This window comes from Polypterus senegalus, chromosome 13 (assembly GCF_016835505.1).
Source record: "Polypterus senegalus isolate Bchr_013 chromosome 13, ASM1683550v1, whole genome shotgun sequence".
Classification (NCBI taxonomy): domain Eukaryota; kingdom Metazoa; phylum Chordata; class Cladistia; order Polypteriformes; family Polypteridae; genus Polypterus; species Polypterus senegalus.
Window position 1 is genome coordinate 45,566,887 of NC_053166.1, and position 14,845 is coordinate 45,581,731.

Genomic DNA, 14,845 nt, shown 5'->3' on the forward strand with positions numbered 1-14,845 from the left:
TAAAACCTAACATTTTATTTGTTTTTCTTCATTGTTGAGGTGATGAAAATGTGGAGTCAACAAGAGATTTTTTTCTTTAGGACAGTGTCTGCCGTCTTGTGTTTATAATTGACATTTCTTTTACCCACATTACGAGTAGCACATTGCACTTTTCTACATTAAACTGCAGTGTTCGCTCAGTTCTGTAGCTTGTCCAGGTCTTTGATAATTGTTTTTGTGGCCTCTTTAATGTCTGCCATTCCTCCAATTTTACTGTCTTTGAATTTTACAAATTTACTAACTATATTGAAATCTATGTAATTAATAGAAAACAGAAAGGGTAATGGTCCAAGGACATATCCCTAAAGGAATCCACTGATGACTTATTCCCACATGAAGCGCTCTTCTCTTACCTGTACTCTTTGTTTCCTGACAGCTAACCATTGTGGTTCAGTGCAGGAACAACAGTCTGCCAGAAGAAAATTTGGGGTGCCAACCGGTCATCCCGTTTACTGCAAAGCAAAAATAAATAGAAGAAATATCCCTTTGGCTGATGTTGCCCTTGTCTTTGGGTGGAAATTTTATAACAGAAAGGAAAGCCTCTTAGCCATGGGTGTCACATCAATCGGGAACTCTGCCCAATGATTTGCATTTGCAAAAATGACCTCACCTTCCAGCAAGCCAGAGTTAATATGGATGGGGCACTGGTAGTGTAGGAGCCAGGTACCTTCACTAGGACGTTTTTCAGTGTTTTGGGATGAGAAGGAGAAGACAATATTATCAATTGCACCCACTCTCATTCCAGTGGGTTATTACATACCTCGACAGAGGTCCCATAAGGAGACCCTCTGACACACATGCGTGACACCATTTAGAAATGTAACAACGTTTAGGTACAGAAAGAACAAAATTATTTAATCCCACATTCCTTAGACATGCACCTTACTGTTATTTTCACCTTTAAATTATGAGAGTGTACGTTAGTAAGTATGCCATGTGAAGAATTGGCAAACTCATTCAGAACTGGTTTGTGCTGTCTGCCCTTAGTCAATCTGTATTGGAATAAGATGTTTGGGAAAATGGAACAGAAATTAAATTAAACAATTAAATGAAAGGAAACAATCATTGTAAAAAAGAAAGTGCAGTCACGTTCCGAGCAGCACTAGAGGAACACAACACTATGCCAGATTTTAAACTTTAACTCCTTGGTGGTGATGCACATTAGGGCTTCATGGCTGTGTGCAGATTTTAGTTTAAAACAGTGCACTCAGGCTCAAAAGGGAGTAGGTGCACATGGTAGTGTGGACAAGCGGCCCTGGGGAGGCTGATGAGGGAATTGGCAAGCCCACATTCATGTGTATACATGCACAGTCCAGCCAATTTCCTCATTAGCGCTCTGCGGTGCGTAATTTATCACCTGCACCCACTCAAGTATAAAAAGAGCCTAAGCAGAACAGGAAGGAGACATTGAAAAGGAAGAAATAAGAAAGAGATTGGGTGGTTAACTGGAAAAGAAAAGAAGAAAATTGAGAAAGGATTGTGGCTGAGCAGGTGCTGGTATGGAAAGGCAGGAGGCCAGAGAGGTGTAAATGGGTGAAACTCACAGAGCCAGGTCGCTGCTAGTGAGCACTCAAGGGGCAGTGGTGACCAACCTCTCTGAGTGGGAAGGTGGTGGGGGAAAGGAGGAGGGCTTGCAGGATCCTCATAGACAGAAGGTATGGCAGTGAGGACATGAGCCAGTAACAGGGTTGACTGTGCCTGTCAGAGGACGTCTTCTTGTGCTGCGATGACCTTAAAGGTTAAACAGAGGAAACATAAACTACATGCATCTATCTGTCTGTTATCAAAATCGTTTATTCCATTTTGTGTTTCAGAGGCCCACACGGCAGGAATCAACCCTAAATGGGAAGGCAGTCAATCATAGAGATTACACATGCAGAGTCAATTTAGAGCCTCAAATTGTTCCAACCTGCATCTATTTGGGATGTAGAAGGAAAACTGTGGAGTCCAAGATACAGACAAACTGTACACATAGAGCGACCAGGCTGAGATTCAAACACAAGACTGTGGAGCTGTGAGTGGGAGTGCTAACTGGGGTGCCACCCACTTCTCTTGTATGTAAAGTAAGCACATGCTAACAAACATGTAATACATTGTGACTTTTGGACGCCATGATCAGTGAGTATAACGACCTTACCTTGAAATATCCGCCTTCATTATCTGAAATAACAACCTTACCTTGAAGTTAGTTAGAATTATAATAAAATGTGAAGTTAAAGTGAAAGTGTTCACTTCAGTTTGATTTTTCCACATTTCATTGTGCAAGATGTTTCAAATACTAACTACAATTATCAGCTTATTAACATTCATCCATAAATACTAAAATGCTGTAGTTTGAAATTTCTCACATTAATGCTGTATAACAACACATGAAACTAATAGCATAAGCGGAAAATAACTATGATAACAAGAGGAGTTTGAATGTAAAAAATCAGTAGTGACATCAAGAAATATTGTTACACACTGGTGATGTTAAAATCAATTCAAGCATTTAAAAACTGAACAATTATTCATTCAGTAATTTAAAAAAATGCAATATATAAAAAAAAAATGCATGCGATTAAAATATTTCATCAAGACAGAACTCAATAGAAAGGTGTGGACCTTTTTCTGCCGGTCACATCTGAAAACAAGATATTGAATTTACTTCTTTGGGTTTCATTTGTTTTATATGACAGTTATAGATTTTTTCCTTCAAAAGGTGTAATGTGAGGGTGCACAACTAAAATAAAAATACAATAGTGTAATCTCAACTGCTGTCATAAGCTGAATAAATTCCCTCTTCGGGTACAATTTCCCTTCCAGTCTACAGAGAAAAGAAAGTATTATAAACCTATTTTGCAATTAAAAGCACAGAAGTATTTCACATAAATATACTGTGGAAGAGTGCTTTGGTGGAATGAAGTTAAAAAAAGTCATTCATTCCTCATTATGATTACTGGATTTCCTTTGGGTTAAGATCCAGCAATGCTTTTGATTGACGCTCACTCCTAAAGTTGCTATGTATGAATATGAAATGACGAAACAAATTGACACATCTGGAAAGAACTGTGTCAAAGCAGGCCTTATTCAGCCCTGATGCAAGTAAACATGTGCCAAACTGTGCATTGTCAGAAAATGATGTAAACCAAGAATCATAACCTCATGTTTTAATGTCTTCACTTTCTGCACACTTCATTGTGTTGTACATTTAATTTTAAATTGATCCATTTTCCATTTGTGCCCACCAATCTACACTCAATAACCCATAATGACAAAAGAAAATATGTTTTCAGAAAGAAGAAGGTTCAGAAGAAGGTTCAGGAAGGTGACGAAGAACCCAGTGGTTTTTAGAGTTTTAGAAAGCCTCTGCTGAAGAGAGCCTATCAGAAGAAACAACCTTCTGAGCAGTGCTCCATCAATCAGGTGTTTATGGTAGAGTGGCTAAATGGAATCTACTCTTGCCAAATGGCTTTTAAAGGACTGAGAGAATTTGGGGAAAAGATTATCTGGTCTGATAAGACCAAAGTTGAACTCTTTGGGCAGACTTCCAAGCACTATGTCTGTCAAATACCAGGCTTTGCAGATCACCTGCCTAATACTATCCCTACAGTGAAGTATGGTGGTAGCAGAATCATGCTGTGGGGGTGCTTCTCAGTGGCAGGGATAGGGAGACTAGTCAGAATTGAGGGAAGAATAAATGTAGACAAATACAGAGAGGTCCTTGAAGAATACCTGCTCGAGAGCTCAAACAACCTCAGACTGGAGCAAATGGTGGAATTTCAGCATGACAGTGACAAAAATCACACAGCCAAGACAACACTGAAGTGGATTTGAGAAACTTCTCTCACTGTCCTTGAGTTGCTCAGCCATAAACCAGACTTAAACCCCATAGAACATCTATAGAGAGACCTGAAGCTGGCAGTTTACAGGTGCTGCCTATCCATTCTAATGGAGCTTGAGAGGATCTGCTAGGAACACTGGGATAAACTGTTTGTGGAGATGTACACAAGAAACTTCAAAAGCTGTAACTGCTGTCAAAGGGATTTCAACAAATTGGTGAATTACGGGTCTGAATTCTTACATAAAGGAGAGATTTCAGTTTTTGGTTTTTAATAAATATGCAAACCTTTCTGAAAATGTGTTTTCATTTTGTCATTATGGGTTATTGAGTGTAGATTGCTGGGCAAAAATGGTAAAATGTGTCCATTTCAAATTAAATCCACAACACAATAAAATATGCACAAAGTGAAGGGGTTTGAGTACTTTCTGAATCCACTGTGCAAAACAGGTCGGTGTTGTATTATGGATCTAGCATCCTTGGTTTAAGGAGAGTTCTCACAGGAAATATATAAATAAAACAATTATGAATCACTGGGATAATGGTAAAAACATAAACAAGTAAAAATAAATTAATTAATAAGGCATAGAAGCAAAAGAAAACACAGTAATAAATAAATAACATTCAAAAATAAATTAATAACATGCTCCTGGTATCATCAACATCAGGTATAAAGACGGCCAGTTAATCCTGGGTGACACACTTATTCACACCGGGCTAATTTAAATGTACCAGTTAGTACCAGACAGTGATTGGAATTGAATGATGGCTGCCAGACTGACAACTGTAAGTCTTCTCCCTTTGTTTTATAAGCTTTACTCTCCTTCAAAGTATATGCTTATTTTCTTTTAGCATTTTCCTCCTTATCATTGGTCTCCATATCAGTGGTAAGGCTGCTGGGTTGGATGCATCCAGAGATGTTGAAAGCACCACAAATTTGTTGGGATAACATGGCTAATGCATCTGTTAAATGTTGCCTGGAAAGTGAACAAAGAACCCTTGGACTATCAAACTGATGGGGTAGTCCTCATACAGTACAAGAAAGGTGACCAAAGAGTACATTATAACTACAGAGGGATCTCACTCCTAAACCTTCCAGGTAAGGCCTATGCTAGGATGCTGGAAGGGAGACTCCATTCAGTGGTTGAGACTAAGATACGGGAGTAACAATGTGGATCCTATCCTGGCTACAGAACAGTTCAGTTCCATGGTGCAGTTGCTAGAAGGTGTGCGAGATTATCGTAATCTGGTTTACATGTGTTTTATAGATTTGTCAAAAAGTGCCCGTGTCCCTCAATATGTGTTGTGGAAGCTGGTGCAAAAATATAGGGTGATATTTGGGCTGCTCTTGCATGCTATTTTTCCCTATATGAATGTAGTGAGTGTTGTGTTGAATACTTAAGTTTAAGTTGAATTCATTCACTGTGGGCATCAGACTCTGTCAAAGCTGTTTTGTTACTTCTCCTGTTTGTGGTTTCATGGACATGGTGTCCATGTGGGGAGACTAGGGATAGCATTATTACTTTATGTAGATGCTGTTGTCCTATTTGCCTCATCTGACTGTGACTTTTGGCACACACTCTAGTAATTCACAGCCGAGTCTGAAGCAGCAGGGATGAGGATAAAGAAATCCAGCTCTCTCAGAAAAGAGTGCTCTTTCCAGATGAGATGTGGAGACAGCTGCCCATAATAAGTTCGAGTTAAGTATATTGGGATCTTGTTCATGAGTGACAGAAGAAGGAAACATGGAATCAACAAGAGGACTGGAGTGGCAGTAGTGGAGAAGTGGGAACTTAGTCTAAGGACAAAACTCACAGTTTATTGGTCAATCTACATCTCTCTTCTTACCCGTGGTTATGAGTTGTGGGTAATGACTGAAAGAATGAGATCATGAGCACAAGTGGCAGAAATCAGGTGTCTTTGCAGAGCCACTGGACTGACACTTTGTGATTGGGTGAGAAGCTCAGCAATTTGGGAGAGCTTCAGAGTAGAGTCGCTGTTCTTCTGAATTTAGAACAACCAGTTGAGGTGGTTTGGGTGTGATGTAAGGAGCTGCTCCAGGCACATTCAGCTAGACAGAGACCCTGTGGCTGAACCAGGACAAGCTGGAGGATTTGTATCTCTTGGGCTTGGAAACCCATGGGAATTCCTAAAGGAACAGCTGGAATCTGTAGCCTGGTTCAAGGAAGTCTGGTCTGACCTGCTTGGCCTGCTGCAACCACAACCTTCAACAGTAAAAACAGAGTGAGAAGGCAAGAAGAAGATGAGATGAAATCATTGGTCTCTTCTGTTAAGTCTACTCTGGATTCATTTTTTTCTCATTTATTTGTGAATGCTACTGACGGACTTGTTTGTAGACATGTCTTATCCCAGTAAATGGAAGAAAAATGACTTATCTCTCTCTCTGCAAAGAAATAGTTATCCCATCACTTCACATACAAATATTATGGTGGGTTTTTAAAAACGTAATCTCACGTAGGGCCTTTTCACTCCCAGGCTCCTTCAAAGGGCTCAGATGATTGAGCATGTTGCTTAAAGCCACAAAAGTGGACAAGCAGGAAAGAACACACCCAGTTCACTGAGGCTCCTGCTAGAAATAAGCAAGAGGAGATGAGAGGCAGCTACTGGCTTAATGGACTCCACTCAAAACCACCCATAGTGGAGAGAAAGAAGAATTTAACAATTTTAAGCTACAGGTTTGCAGGATCACAGAAAACAAGGAGAGATTCACCTGTATAGGTACGAGAGCTTATTCAGGCATTGTAAACTTGCTGGATCAAAGCCTGGTAAAATGGTTTGCTTGGATAAAAATAGAGAAAGGAAAGAGAAATAAATCAGCACGGTAATACAAGTCATATATGTGAAATTGTATATGTTATCTACTGAATCTCCATACTGCAAAGTGGGCTGAAAGTTTTCAAAGTATATTCAAAATAATTTCTTCCATTTCTGATGAAACTGTCAAAGATACCCATGAAAATTCACAAAAACATATCCAGTATGACAGAGCCCCATGACCCTGTAGTCAGGATATAGCGGGTTGGATAATGGATGGACGGATGGATATCCAGTATGAGTTGAGTCTGAATTTGAAATGGCAGCCCCTCCAGAATTGCTCTAATGCTTTATTGAGGAGCTAGTTAAATGCCTTGCCAAATGAGGCTTGCTAATATGGCAGGCTAAATTATAATTAAGACAAATCTCTAAACGGATTTACAGATTTTTGATACATTTACAGATATCTCTAAATGATTTAAAGCTTTCTATGAAGATAATCTGTTCATCAACTTAAGATATCTTCATAAAATTATATTAAAGAGGTCCTTAAATCATGTCCTAATTATAATTTGGTTTGCTTATGCTGGAAGGTATGCCTGTTTTTTTTTAAACACTAAATTATATTTTATGAGGCTGGAGTTGGGTCACCTCAGTGTAAATCACCCAACTTGCACACTAATATTATAAATAAAAGCAGCTTGTGCTGTATATTGTCATTTAATCTGTGGTTGTTATTTCTAGTTGCAATGCCCCTAATGACTTTTTAAAGTAAATCAAGCTTGATCTTGAACATCTGTGATGATATCATGTGTGGAAGCCTAGGGGGTCACCATACTGGTGGATACAGATGAGTTGAGCAGCTCTACAATAAAAGTGGGTCAGTAAAATGTACACTTCTATCCAAGAGCATATTCAAGAAGATCATGCCAGAGACAACTTTCAGGTAAACAGAGATCCAGGGAAAATAATGTAACATTACATTCTCAGACTGCTTAATTCAGCTTAGGGGTGCATATGAGTGCATCCTAAGAGCATTAGGAAGAAAACAACTCTGGTTGTGGTGCATCATAAGGTGCTAAGTGTACAGATAAACACTAGAAAAGATATTTGAACCCAAGGTAATTCATCTTGCCTTGCTAAACTGCAGCATTAATTACAAGAAAACACTAAAGAGTATGCTTAACATTACAGGAATGTTATTTTGGACCAAGTTATGGTAATGAGTGAACCTCTATAAATACCGCAAAAGCATTCTGTCCTGTTGTTAATGTAACGTTTCGAAAGCCACACAACCATCTCATGCTCTGACAAACTACAAATGGCTAAACCTTTTTAACATATTCTCCCAAAGGACTTTTCTGTATAACTTTCAGAAAAAAACTGATTCATTTATCAGGTAACCATTGTAAGACATTGCAACTGTAGTTAATCATGCGAATCCATCAAAGCTCCTTTTAAAATGTGGCTTATTTACATCTGAGCTATATCATTTTGTTTTTTGAACAAATAACATTCAATCATCATGTGGAAAACTAGCAGTCCATCTCAGGCCCCATCAAGAGCTAACATCTGCTTTGTTTCTATAACATTGTATTGGAATAAGCCGGTTAAGTCGTTATCACATTAGATGACTTCTACAGCCAGCAATTTTTAGCTTTGGTTTACATAACTGTAACGAGTGAAAGGCAGCCAGTGGTGAGCACCCAGTGGTCAGTGGCCTAGTCTAATATATCCATCAACTCACTCCAACTCATCCGTGACTCACCAATCAGGTTTGATTTTTCATTTGTTGTAGGGTTGGGCTGTGTGTGCATGAGAGCTGACAACCAATGAATGCTCATGTGGAAGATTCGGCTAAACTTGCTGTACCTGTTAACCCTTTCTGTAGCAATGTAAACTGACATGGTCTGGTGATGACATCAACAACTGTAGGTGGCAACTCTGACATACCTTATGACTAGAAGTTGTGTAATGTAACATCAGCTTTACATTCAAGTTTAAGCTCAGTTAATTGTCATGTGCACAGTAAGGAAACACGTTTCCCTGTACAATGAAATTCTTTTTTTGCTGTCCACACTTATCTATCTATCTATCTATCTATCTATCTATCTATCTATCTATCTATCTATCTATCTATCTATCTATCTATCTATCACTAAATGACAAAACCAACGTATAAAGATAAACATAAATAATAAGTAGCAGAGGCAGCATGAAGTATAAAAATAGAAGTATAAAGTGTAATTGTGCAGGTAGGTGCGTGAAGGACAAGTCAAATACAGTTGTGTGAGGTAGATAGAATGAGGTGAGGTGGTTATAAACTCCAGTCAGTTATTTAGAGCTGTTGCCTCACAGATTCTAGGCTCATTGGTGCAAATCTCTATGTGAAGTTTATACAATTTCCTCGTGTCACAGTGAGGGTTTTCTCTAGGCACTCTGCTTGTCCACCTACATCCAAAAAGCCTGACAGTAAAATATTTTGCTCCTGCAATCCTGCTCAAGCTGGGCACTTGCTCACAGTTTTCTTTCCACTACCTCGATGTTCAAGACTAAGCTAAAATGGCAAGTTTAATGTGCAGAGATCATCGTCTTTCAATAAATGGCATGTTCAATGACAGGACGAAGAACAGAGAAAGGAGGACTGCTGCAGACTCCACTCAACCTGTAACTGTTTATTTATCACACTACCACCCCTGAGAGGTGCAGGTCCATTGCTACTCAGACTACACACCATCTCTGTAGCTTCTTTCCTGTAGCCATTCAGCTCTTTAATAAACACATTCAGGGTAACCCTCTTCCTTTCCTATCCTAGTTGTTATTGTTAGTTTGGATTCTGCTGAGAGCTTGATGCTACTGTTGTAATCATAGCACATGACTGGTGCCAACTCAGTTGTTAGCACCAGTAGTCTTTATATCATTTATGTACTGTACAGTATAATGCCAACACAAATTCCTATATAGGTGACATACTGGCAATAAAGGGTTTTCAGTCTGAATCTGAAATGGATGAGTGGACTTGGAAATTGTCGAATGGATGGATAATAACAATAAAAAACACATACTTATACAGTTGTGTCTCACTTGATGATGGTCTATGGTTTCGATCAGTACATCATTAGTTGATTTTGTTGTTAATCGGGATTGGCTCTGTGTCTGGTGCCATTTTTGACACACTGGCTTCGGATGCAAGATGCATCATAATCATCATCATCATCATCATCTGCATCCCTGGAATGTGCCTAAAGTATGCGTAAACTATTCAAATGACCTGACATAAACTACCTTAAGCTAACCTAACATTAGCATACTACATTGTGGAAGCTAGGGTGCACCACAGAGCCCCAAATCCCAGACACAACTGACTCAAACACAGTCACGGGTTCAAATAAAAGATTATTTATTCTTCCAAATACCGTTTTTATAAAGAAAGAATTACACAATAGACACTGAATCCTCTTAATTCTTTCTTCTCCTTTAAACTCGTCTCCTGACTCCTCTTCCTCCACAAGTGTTGCCGCCTTCCTCTCAACTCTGACTTAACTTGAGTGAGGTCTAGAGGCTCCTTTTATCTTGGATCTGGAAGTACTTCCAGTGGCAGGCCATAGCCCAGTAGAACTACTTCCAGGTCAATTGGAAGTTCCCTAAAGCAGGGAGAGTAACTGCCTGTAGAACCCTCTGATGGCACCCATGGACTCCAGCAGGGATGCCTCATGGCACTACAAATCCCAGGATGCCTTGCAGTTATGGGACTGGGCCCTGAAGCCCAGGGATGTTGCCATCTAGCAGTTTGGGGAGGCAAACATTTTTGAGACTGAGCCTCTTTTCATTGTTCAGTCATATTGGCCTCCAAGCCAGTTAAGGGAATGGTACCAATCCTGGGCGGGATGCAGTTCCAATCATGTGTTCCTTCACAATATACATCACATAAATTAATAGTAATTATTGAAATACAGTACTAATAATACATTTGTTATAGTATTAATACTGTAATATGACCACTTCTAACAGCATTTCAATGCTATTCATTTTCATTTATTATATCTCTATGGAAGCTTTGTAATTAGAGCATAACATCATTAGTCAGGAGGTTGTTAACTGAATCATGACCATATTCATTTTTAATCTTGCTAATAACAATACTGCAAAATAAAATTTGACAGCATGGAAGATCTTAGGTTTAACACATAATATGCATAAGTGCAGTAAAATACAGTTTCTTTTCAACAATAGTCTTATCAACAATACTGTCCAATAATAGTGCTTTCCAAAACATTGTGGCACACAACAGATTTCTTTTCATATTTGTCTTAAAAAACAAGGAAACTACAAGACAGATCTTTTTGTTTTTGCTTTTTTGCACAGTCTTAAAGCACACCCAATGAAAGCATCTTTCAATGTACACAGTGAATTGCCGTTTTATTTTTCCATGCTAAGACAAAGTAGAACTCAATTGATCGGAAGAATTGTGTAAATGGCAAACCAAAAATTATAGTTTAGAGTACTTAGTACCTGAAATTCTCTTTTATTGAGAGTTCTTTCATTGTTTTTTAGGAAAAGTACTAAAGTCTTTCAATCTTAAATTTTATGACAGTTTCTGACATGGTCTCTCTGATGCAAGAAGAGTGACATGTAATGAGAAAGGAGTCTTGGATGGAAAGCCCTATGTTAAAGCCACAGAGACATTATAAACATGGGGACTAAAAAGAAGTAAAATAATAAATGTAATGAATTCTCAAATATATAGCTAAAACTCAGTGCCTATAAAAAGGCCTCACATCTTGGACATTTTCACATTTTATTGTTATACAACATTGATTAGCAGTGCATTTAATTTGGCTTTTTTGACACTGATCAAAAGAAAAAGACTATGTAGTGTGAAAATGAAAACAGATGTCTGCAAAGTGTTACAAACTGACAACAATATAAAACACAAAACAATTGATTATGTAAGTATTCTCCCTTTGCTAGTCAGTATTCAGTAGCTACGCCTTTGGTAGACATGATACAATATGATAAGTCTGTGTGCACTGGCCTCCATCAGCTTTGCACTTCTGGACACTTGTTAAACCGCTCAAACTCTAAGGCTTTATGGTTTTCTCTTGATCAGTGCCTAAAAACCAAATTAAATCCAAAGATATAAACGATCAATCACTCATAAGGAAAGAAGAAAGAAAATGTAAAGCATTGATTACCCTTGAAATATAAACCTGTTATTATGGAAAAAATGGAAATCAATGTTTATGCCAATTTAAAACCTTGAAAATTCAATTTTTATGCCAATCATCATCTCAAACCAAAAAGAGTTAGATTAATAAATTAAGAGTCTCTACTTGTCTGCAAAGATAATGGAGAAACTCAAGTGCTTAAAATTGACAGGGTGACATAATAAAGCATTAAACTGAACGTATCTTCTCTCCCTTTTTAGAGAGCTCCCTATGGCTGCACTGCATACCTCATGTTGTTTCATCTGCATCCATTTCCATTCACAAATCAATATGCCACTGAAAAAAAACAGAAATAAAATAAGAATAAGAAAATGAGTTACTTAATATAGTTTAGGTGCTAATTTCTTCATTTTATTTTATGACACAGCACACACATCATTCATATGAACCAACTTGTAAATATGCTCCTGAAATAGAAACCAATGATGAAAGCAAAGTCAGGCTCTCTTTCAGCAGTGGCAAAATGAAACATGTAGGATTTTTAGATGATTTAGAAGAGTTACAGTGGGAGATGTAATGGTTCACATTGTCTGTTTACATCTCTTTGAATCAGGATTGATTCCTGCCTATATTGGGGAGATTTCTTTCTGTTATGTCACGGAAGTGTCCGATGGTGACCCTATCCTTACCTTGGAAGAACATAATATGCTTCTACTCCTGGAATCCTGGTCTAATGGTCTTCCATGACACCCAGTACTGATGCAAGGCATACAGTTCTGTGGTAGTGCTGTGGGGAATATTGATGTGTGAAGAAGAATTGAGTGATTGATGTTAAACAATCAGTTAATTAATTATCAGTTTTGCCTTTACAATGTAAGTAATTAATTAGATCATTTGGTAAGGCTCCCACTTTATTTTACTGTTCTTTCTCTGCAGGAGAGGTCTCCAGCTGTTACACTTTTATCAAGGTAACTAAAGCAGACTCATTTTAAGAAACATAATACAATTTAGTGATAAACAAAGGGATTATAGAAATTTGATATCTTCATGTTAGATTAGAGATCCTGTGAGAGCATAGTGAAATTCTTGTGACTCATTTGCAGTGATGTATAAATAAATACAGTAAATAAATAAAAGTAGTAGAAGATAAATAAATAAATACAGTAAATAATACTGAAAAATGTAACATACACTACAATTTCAAATAAACCAGCAGGTGGCTGAAGTACACAGTGCAGGGAAGGTAGGATCAGGATACTTTTAGTTCATTGACCTTATGGCTGTGGTGTAGGGGGTCTGCGGCTCCAAAACAATGTCAGTTTTTAAAATAATCCATTTGGCCGTGTCAGTGTCCATGGGCGTGCTTGAACAGCTAGGGGGAGTTGATGAGGTAATTGGGTCGAGACGCACCTGCACGTGAGGGTGCGATCATTCTCAATTGCTTAATTGGCTTCCTGAGGTGCGAGATTGAGCCACTGTGCCCACAGAGCTGTATAAGTATGGGCCGAGAGAGAGGGGAGATGGAAAAGAAAACAGAAGAATGGGAGTAAGGGAGAGTGTACAAGCCAGCCAACTGAAAGAGAGAGGTCAGGGGTCCCGGGTCAGTGCGAAGGATTGGTGCTTGAGGGATGGATCGCACCCACTGATTATACAGAGGAGTGGGTTTGATCGAGATGGGGTCCTCCCTAGGGAGCCGAGGGATGACTGTGTGTACGAGAAGGAAGACGGAAGGACCACTGATCCTGAGTGGTCTGGCAGACACCAACAGAGTCAGTCAAGACGGGGGTCAGTAGCATGAGGACCACAGCGGCTGAAGTCTCTCCAGCTGAGTGAGCCTTGAGTGAGCTGGAGAGACATGGAAGGAGCTGTGCTTGGCTAGTTTGTCCCAATGACAGATACAAGTTTAGTCTCATTTTAGCCTGGTCTTAAACACATGGATTTTTTACATGTTTTTAGAGATTATTTATTGAAACGTTTTGAAGCACAGCACTATTGACACTGTTTTGATGTTGTTTGATTTTTGTAATAACAGCACTGTTGCACTTTTGCACCATCCCCTTGCTCTGAGTGTAATTTGTCCCCATCTGCCAGTTCATCTGGTTACATTACTGAAGGTTTTGGGTTCAAGAGTCTCGAGAAGAAGAAGCATGAAGCTGGACCCGCACCATCACAGTGGCCTGGGAGAAGAAGCTGTCCCTGAAGTAGATGGGGCAAGTGGTTAGGCTTCAGCAGTGCTTTTCAAAAGACAGAAGTGAAAAGAGTGGATGAGCTGGGTGGCTGTGATCAGAGATGATAGATTCAGCTCACCTCAGAAATCTAGTTGAGTAGATGGTATGAAGCTGTGAAAGATCAGCCCCAATTATTTTAGACACTGTACAGACAGTCCTTTGTAGGAGTTTGCGATCCTGGCAAGTGAGGTTACTAAATCATACTAAGATGCATCGGGTTAATACACTCTCAAAAGTCCACTAGTGTTTAGGTTCTCACTGTAAAGCTCTTCACCTTCCTCAGAAGAATATAACTTTTACTGACCCAGTTTCAGTATGCAGGTGGTGTTGACAGTCCACAAAAGGCAGTAACAATATGAAGCAGCCAACTGTCTGCACTTTGGAGTTGTTCTACAGTATATAAACACAGAAGACAGGATGCAAGACAGACAAGTCGCACAAACATATAACACAGAAGAGGATGGCTGCTGTTAGTTTGTTAACTGGTTATCTACTGTAGATTTTCTTGATTTCACAAGATTACCAGTTTAGCATTTTACTTCTGGAATTTTAGCATGACATCAAAAGTTTCCCTGGAATAGTCACGAGCTTGTTGATGCACAGAAATAATCAAATTTCAGAAAGGATGTTTTCTGTTAACTGGGTATTTAGAGTTGTAATTTATCATGGCACAGACAAAACAGTTTTACAACACCAATGATGTCTGATGCTGTGTGGAGTTGTGTTTCATTGTTCCAGGTTCAAGAGGAAGATTCTTCCTATGTTGGAGCGCATTCCTGGTTTTTGCTACATGGTCCTTTGTCCATGATTTGATG

At 38.9% G+C, this 14,845-nt stretch overlaps 1 protein-coding gene across 1 annotated transcript in view; it reads right to left on the bottom strand.

The window, feature by feature from the left end:
- Positions 1-12,112: 12,112 nt before the first annotated feature.
- kctd16b (potassium channel tetramerization domain containing 16b) overlaps positions 12,113-14,845 on the bottom strand; it is a 425,600-nt gene continuing 422,867 nt past the window's right edge. The window contains exon 2 of the mRNA XM_039775246.1: positions 12,113-12,138. Coding sequence (XP_039631180.1) covers positions 12,128-12,138 — 11 coding nt within the window. The 3' untranslated portion in view covers positions 12,113-12,127. The remainder of the gene's footprint in view (positions 12,139-14,845) is intronic.